An 8,293-nucleotide genomic window follows, 5' to 3' on the forward strand; every position below is an offset into this window, starting at 1 on the left:
TAATGGACCTGTGCCTACTACGCTACACATTCCTTTTGCGTTTAGTGTGAGACTGGCCTCTGTTCAACGGTACACTTGCACACACATGCAAATATTCACACACCCTAAAAATGAGCTCACAGATAACACTGCAAACAGATGGACTGTGACATATCTTGGCTCACTGGCTTTACACAAGTGTATGTGCGTATGTCTGTGGACTATAGAGCAAACACAGCACTGAAAATAAAACAGGATCTGATCTAACATGAGGAGCAGTGGATCTGAAAATGTTGAATGTATCTAAAGTTGAACTTTAAACAGCTTCTTTTTTCTTTACAAAAGTGGGGGTGTGGCCCAGGACACTTACAGTGAGTGAATAGCTGTGACTGGTTTAACATGATCAGTTTATGGGGTTGTCTGCACTGATCTGCTGTTGCCTCATCACTGTATGAGCTGCTCATTGTGAGAAATATAGCTTCACTGTGTCAATATTTGCTTGAGGCGATCTATGTCCTCTCTGCTGTGGGAGGCACGGTGGCAGATGTGGGTTAAACTACAGAAACATAGACTATGAAACACTCAGTTTAATGTTTCATCTTTCCGACAGTAAACGTCTGACTTTATTCACTTGTTGCATGTTAAAATCATGGTGGACATGGTCAACACTTGTGATCATCGCTGTAAATTAATCAAGACAAAAATTAAAATAAAATTAAAAAAAAAAAATACAAATTCAGACTTAAAACTTTTGAAAATAAGAACTGAGTGGATTCACACACTGTAGCACCTGAATAGCAAAAATTCCCTCTACTGTGCAAAACACACCTTGTTTACAAGATGATTTTCACCTGAAACCATGGTAACTGTACTGTACACAAAGATGCAAACAGCTGTAGTCCGTTCTCAGATGACATAAAAATGAAACACGCATGACAAATGAGACCGAGGCCATGATGATAATAACCAGACTAAAACGTCTTTAGTTCAAACAAGTCAAATGTTTTGAAATTTAAAAAAAAAATTGAATTAAAAAGACTAAATCAAACTCAGGTGCCAAGATTAACACTATGGTCAGCGTCCGTTCCCTCTGAGGACAAAGTGGTAATAAGAGAAGATTAGATTAGATGTAATTTGTCGCTGGGAGCTTTAGCCAACACATCAAAGAGCGAACTGAGTAACAACAAGAGTCAGCTCCTAATAACCATAATAAATATATCCAGCAGCACTTATCCCTGACTGACACTAACTGTCCGTTTGTGCGTTTGTGGTTTCAGTCTCTTCGGCTTTGACCCAGGATTTGGGTGACTTGGTCTGTGTCTTCTGTGCCAGCGGGTCAGGCTGGCACGAGTCCGCAAATCTCTCGCGGGCTTTCTCCCAGTTCTTCTGAGACTTGGTTCTAGTAATAGAGGCGCTGTCTACAGACAGGGCAGCGCCGGCCCCCAAACCCGACTGGGACTTTCTGATTTTCAGTTCAATCTGTGAGGAAAGGAACGAGAGAAAAAGGAAATCTTATTTTTCTGTTGCTTTACAGTACAATTATATATATATAAACCAAAGTGCCAATAATATATCTCCAGCCTGTGAAGCTGTCTTACCGGGTTTTTCATGCCGGTTCCCTCTTTGCCCAGTCCCTCTCCTTTCTTCCAGCCCATCTTTTCCAACATCTTCCGTCCTTTATTGACTTCGCTGATCTCCCTTTGTGAGGAAAACACAATATGTGATTATCACTCGACTTGCACCTACCATTTCCATCCCCTAAAAAAACAGTCAAACACAAGACTTACACATGAACAGAAGCAGGAGCATCGTCTCGTTGGAAAACCCCCTCGCTGCCCACATTCTGCCGTCGAGACTCGGCTCGGTCTTTGTATCTGGGGTTCCTCAGCGTTTTGCCCTCCTCGTATTCGGCGCTCTGTTTACAGAAAAGCACAGAGGTGAGCGTCCGTGCAAAGAGAAGAAGTGAGTTGAGACTTAAACGGTCTGCTGCTAGTGACAACACTTACCTGGAGACCATATTTGGCCTTCATCTGCTTCAGCTCCTTCTGTCTCAGTGCTTCTTTATCCTCTTTGGAGAGAGTAGGACCTTTGAGGGAAAACAGTGAGAGTAAAGCGAAACATACCACAGCTTTTTTTTAATGAACCTTTACCATGTTTTTCTGTGGCTGCTCACCTGTGTTCTCCTCTCTCTTGTACTTGCTCAGATGAGCCATCACCTGACCAGGTTCACACCCATCACAGGTATCGGTACCCGAGTGGATGTGGAAGGAGAGCACGGTCTCTCCCATCTTCACCTCATCGCCGTGCATCAGTGCATGTGGATCACATTTGGCTTTGGGCTGCAGAGGAGATATTCACGGATAAAGTCACTGCTAACAAATGAAGTTTTGCTGTTTTGTTAAGAAGCAGCAAAATGAGATAAAATCTTCACCTGTAAGATTCGGTTTCCATTGATAACTGTTCCGTTCTGGCTTCCCTGGTCCACCAACACGTAGTTCTGCTGCTCCTGGTCAAAGTACACCTCTGCATGGAGCTATAACCACACAGTGTATAGTTAGACATGTCACATAACCCTGGATTACACAATAGGGATTCGTGGAGAAATATTAAAGTGTAAAGAGTTACCTTGCTGACTCCCATCTCTGGTATTCGGATTGCATGATCCATATCTTTTTCTCTGCAACAGAAATATAACATATTGGCATCAAGGATCATTCTGAGCTGTTATCATAACACAGGGAGATCGATTACTGATATTTTCACAGTGAAACTACCACATTGTCATGCTCCAAAAGAAAAGGTCTTTTGTAATTGCTGTGTTGCAGCTTCATCGTTAACAGTTCAGCTTACTAACTCGACTCGATGGACACACTAACCTGCCGATGGTGGCTGGAGAGTCGGCCGTGATGATGAACAAAGTGCCGACCTGCAGCACCGGAGACCTGACCACCGTCACTCTCACACAGGGTGGCCAAATGTCTTTAGCTGCAGAAAAGAAAACACCACAAAATCATCAGGACATGAAGACCTCGGAGAGAGAGTTAGGAACTAGTTGTTGTAAATATTTTTCTCTGACAAATAGGATAATAGGGCTGGGACGATATGCTTTTCTCCCGATTTGATTCTTCTACGTTTTTTTGGATGGCGATTCGATTTAAATTGCGATTCTACGATATTGCCGATTCTCTCAATTTTTAGTCTGCATTTTTAACATTTATCTGCACACAAATACTATAGGAGCCTATAAATTAACATACTTCATTATAAAGTGAACTTAAACCCTTTTCAAAACCTGTACTCTCTGTATGTAAAAAAGGATAACAAATGCACATTGCACAATATTTAAAAAAAATGTAAAAGATCCAAAAAAAAAAATAGATTTTGAAAAAAAAAATCGATTTAAAAATCGTGAAAAAAGATATCGCGATATTTATGTGAATCGATTTTTTTCTCCCACCCCTATAGGATAATAGGTTACAATAACAAATGCTTTTATTTTGAAATAAAAATGTGTTGTGTTGTCTTCCGCCAGTGTAGCGTTAAGTTAGACGTTAGTTGCTACAAAAGAATGTTACTGTTGCTAAGTGACGGATTGATCGGCTTGAATGAGAAACGGCAGTGATCGTCAGTTTTTAAGAAGCTCCGACACTTTTGAAACAACACTAGTGAAATAATAAACAAGCTACCAGCTGAAACAAAACTCCCAAAGTGTAAACACCGGGTGATGTGTGCCGAGGCCAGGTGCTATAAGTTCGGCCAGTTTTTCCTCTCACCTTCCTGACTCTGAGTCTCCATCTCAGATTCTGACTCCATCTCTGACTCTGGGTTTTCTCTGGAGGGGGAGCTAGAAGACGACGATGAGAACGAAGGAGTAGACTCCCACTCCTCTTTATCCGACTCTGTGATTTCACCCTCTTCCGGTTCGCTGTTCCCCTCCGAGTCGTCCTTCCGCGTCGGGCTCTTCTTCTTCGTCGTCGTCGTCGTCTTCTTCGGCTTTGCGGATTTGGATTTTTTCTTCTTCTTCTTCGTCTTCTTCTTCTTTGAGCTTCCCTTATTGTCGTGGTGCGAACCGTTTCTCTGCTTCTTCCTCTTTGATGAAGATTTGTCCCTCTCCTCCCGACGTGGACTGCGAGACCTCCGTTTCAGTTTTTGCGATTCTGTGCTCCTCTTAGACGATTGTACTTCAACCCATTCAATTTCTTCCTCTTCCAACTTTATTTCATCAGATATTAGTTCCTGGCATCAGACAGACAACGGTGTCATTACCACTTCCAGTGATTACTGACAGCAGGCTGGCTGGCTTTGTTGTTTTTGTGCTGCTCATCCCGTGTATTTTTGACAAATTGTTCTTATGGTCTCAGTCATCAAAGACTATTTCACCACAGAGCTCAAACAAGTTACTGCATGTTTGACAGGAACATCCTCAGTGATCCAAACAGTAGTTTGCCTCCAAGATTTATACAGACAACATTGTAACTCCACAGCATGTTTACTAAAAAAAAAACTTGTCTAACCTGTCTGCAGACCTGAGGCTTCTGCTTTCTGACAGAATAGGCACTGGTAATGGAGTGTAAATGATCATAATATTATCACTATTAATACTATGAAAAGAGTAGTTTGAATGAATGAATGAATGAATGACAGGCGCTACCGTGCAAGTGATATGTTTTGTTAAAGGAAGTTATAAAAGGGCCCTTTGTGATGGCAGACATTATTTAGAAGTCTGAAGTTAAAAATAACTACAAATATTTTTCATGTGTTTTGCATGTTGGTATGAGAAGTGTACCTCTGTAGGAAGCAGTGTTCCAGTATTTCCGTGAGGAAATCTTCATTTTAGCCAATGAGCTAGTCATCTCTTGCACCTAGAGCAGAGGAATAGTCTTTTAGGGAACTAGTCTTAAATCAATACAAAAAAAAAAGCAAGTGTTTGAAGACTGAGACCAAGATTTAAGGGGAGCCACAAAGTGCAAAGCCAGCTGTCAGCCACAAAGAACAAAATGATTCGATGACACACATCAATTAAAGATCTCATTGGTCACATACCTTGTCATCCTTGTGTGACGTTTTCTTGATCCCTTTCTTGAGCTTCCTATCCTTCTTTTCAGTTGTGTTTTTGTCCGTGTGGGACTCGGTCTGTGCAGCAGGCACCTCAATCCTGGAGTGGAACTGGTAACGTCCACTCTCTGCGTCGTAGTAGTAGTAAATGCCTGTGTTGTTGTCATAATACAATTGACTGGCCTGTAGAATAGAAAAAAAAAACATATATATATATATATATAAGATCAAGGGATAAGTAAATGTGTGTTAAAAAGAAAAACTTTAATTGCTGCTGAGATTAAATGCACTACGGCAGACGAACCGAGTCGTAGTAGAAGCTCGTGCTGTGATCGTAGTACATCCCTGTCGTCTCATCGAAGACAAACCCAGTCTGTGTCATCGCCTCCTCGGCTGTGGCCCTCAACATATCAGCTATGGATCCTGCATCGCCCTCCTGGAAGAAACGTAGTATTATTAACTCATATTGCAAACTGAAAGTCAATGTTTACACAACCGAAGCAGCATGACCTTATTTCAGTATTTGCACATGACAAATATATAATTAACCCATTGACTGTTGTATTGAACTATCAAATCCAATTCTCATTAATTACTTTTGAGTCATTCATATGTGAAAATACCAAATATTAGCAATTGCACATCAGTTCCTTGTAATGTCTAAATATAGCTAACTGATGATTAACGTTTTAATCAGGCTGACCTCTGTTGTGACTGTAACACTGCTGTCAGGTTGACCTGACTCATCAGCAGCAGCTGCTGGTTCATTTGGTGTTGAAATCTCTGCTGCCTCGTTGCCATCAGCTCCGTCCACTGCTGCTGCTGCTGCTGCTGGTGCTGCGTTCGGGTCGTCCTGAGCGTCAGTTGCCTCTGGGTTCTGATTGTAGCTTCCATAGTAGTAGTTGTAGTAATCTGGAAGGGAATATTTAATTAGCAAAAGCATGTTTTTATACTTTCCTGATAGAGATGGTCAAAAGTAAGTAGTAATAAATGTACGCACCAGTTTCTGTCCATACTTGCTCTTCAGTCTGAGTTTCACCGTCGACTCTCTCTTTATCTTTCTTCTTCCGTTCATGAATCTCTGCACTCAGCTGATCGACCTGAAACAATACAATTAGAATAAATACAACTGACAGACAAGACTTTTGGACCACCAACCGCAATAGCATGCTTTGATGTCGGGGTAAAGTCTGCATTTTCTTGGTGTGAGCCGCCCCAAAAAATGATGATTTGATTTGTAATAACCATTTAATTAATCAGTTAGTCCACTCTGACAGAAAATCTCAAGTAATCTGTTATTTTATGAAGCAAAAATTATCTGGTTATACCTTCTTTAATGTGAGGATTTGCTGCTGTAAATTAAATATTTCAAGGATGTGTTTTCCCTTGATTTTCAGGATAATGTGACAGTCTCACTACTGTTCAATGAATTATATAACTCATTAGATTGCTATTCATGGTGAACAATACATAAAAATATTCTCAGTATGAGTTTTTTTTTCTTTTTCAAAAACAGTTAGAAACAGATTAAAACTTAATATTTTAAAAGAAGAATTTTGACAGACCCATTCACAGTACTGTCAAGCTGCTCGTATTAGACCAAAATAAGACTTTTTGGTATAAATAAATAGCCTGGTGTGTTGACAGACATCCTGTGTGTGTCTGTGTGCATGGGGATGACTCACCTGCTTCCTCAGGTCTTCGTTGTAGCTCTCTGTGCTCTTCTGCAGCCTCTCCGACTGGCTCAGCTGCTTCTGTAACTTGACCAGCTCGGCTCTGCAGTTTTTCAGCTCCTGCTTCAGTGTGTCCACTTTCAGACGCAGCTCGGCTACTTCTTCAGACTCCGCATCCACGTCCACGTCTCCATCTCCCTGCTCCATGATCGGTTCAACTGAACACGTTAAGATTAATGATTAACGTTACAAAAAAAAAACACATACAACACAACTACGTCTGTCTGACACTGTGCACACCTGTTTCGCTGCTTTAGAAATATGAAATGGTGGTTAAATATTCACAGCTACACATGTTTACCAACACTGAGCCATCATCACATCTCATTGCTCTGCGGTTCTTCTCACCGTTTGTTTCGTTTTCTCCTCTTCGGCTGTATTATCTTTCCTGTCCGCTCGCCACATGAATCAACCTGAAAGTTGAAAATAGACATCTTGTAACCAGCCTGCATTTCCGACACAGTCGAGAACATGTTTTTGAGATATTTTGGACAGTTAGAGTTATAACCGTGGAAACGTTTACAGTCCACCCTGTTTCACGACCGCCATTTACTAAAGAAGCTACGCGTTAGCATTAGCATTAGCACGACACAGCGGAAGTAGTTCTTCTTCTTCGGGCTTGGCGGACTAAAGAACTTCACTGCCACCTACTGGCGAATAACGTTTTTTCTTTCTTTCTTTCTTTCTTTCTTTCTTTCTTTCTTTCTTTCTTTCTTTCTTTCTTTCTTTCTTTCTTTCTTTCTTTCTTTCTTTTATTTATTTATTTATTTATTTATTACAAATAATAACAATAGACCAGAAATACTTTTATCTACTATTATCTTTTTAGGTTATTTCATTTTCACCATAGAGCCTGCGAAGTGCTATAAAAAAAACTAAACCTAAACTTAATTATGCTATGTGCTGTTATTTTTTTTGATAGTTTCCCACTGCTTTATGCTTATAATAATTCAATACACAATTGAATTATTAATTAAATTGTGTATTAACTGGGCTATCCTCTAAATACTGGAAGTGAGTCACATTACATTCATTCATAGACCCGATCTATTCACAATAGACTTATATGTGCAGCATATCAGTGAGCAGTAGTGTGTGGGTTATAAATAAGGTCTGACAAAGGCTATAAATACAAATATGTATTGATGCATTACGGTGTGCAAGTGGCTCATATGCAGGTTTGTCACATAATACTAGATGCTGTATTATTTTTAATATCTTTATCTAGGTTTGCATATTTACACATTTAATAGTGTTAAATGATATCATAACATGTAATAAGCAAGGTAAAAGACATCTTTCTTATTAAGGTACTGTCCAGGTGTTATTATCCTCTGTGACCACTAGATGTCATAGCAGCCCATGGATTGTGTCATCTGACACAGCTTCAGTTCAAACTCGAGGAGCACTTTTGCCTTTACAGTAATTATGACAGGATGTGTTGGTTACATTCATTTCTGTCATGATGCAGTCAAAACTCATAACACAACAGTTTATGCTATAGCTGCTAGTAGTTTTTGCTACTG

General features: G+C 40.2%; 1 protein-coding gene across 1 annotated transcript; it reads right to left on the bottom strand.

Moving 5' to 3' along the window:
* Nucleotides 1-616: 616 nt before the first annotated feature.
* aggf1 (angiogenic factor with G patch and FHA domains 1) lies at nt 617-7,321 on the bottom strand. The gene is made up of 15 exons (XM_083972721.1): nt 7,116-7,321; nt 6,720-6,925; nt 6,035-6,134; nt 5,738-5,946; nt 5,339-5,470; nt 5,023-5,217; nt 3,753-4,215; nt 2,856-2,964; nt 2,605-2,656; nt 2,411-2,512; nt 2,153-2,318; nt 1,986-2,065; nt 1,767-1,894; nt 1,578-1,677; nt 617-1,458 (listed from the first exon to the last, which is right to left on the bottom strand). The coding sequence occupies exons 2-15, from the start codon at nt 6,912-6,914 to the stop codon at nt 1,225-1,227; spliced, it is 2,265 nt and encodes a 754-aa protein (XP_083828847.1). The 5' UTR covers nt 6,915-6,925; nt 7,116-7,321; the 3' UTR covers nt 617-1,224.
* Between the last annotated feature and the right edge of the window lie 972 nt (nt 7,322-8,293).

The sequence above is a fragment of the Trachurus trachurus genome, assembly GCF_905171665.1.
Source record: "Trachurus trachurus genome assembly, chromosome: 5".
Taxonomy (NCBI): domain Eukaryota; kingdom Metazoa; phylum Chordata; class Actinopteri; order Carangiformes; family Carangidae; genus Trachurus; species Trachurus trachurus.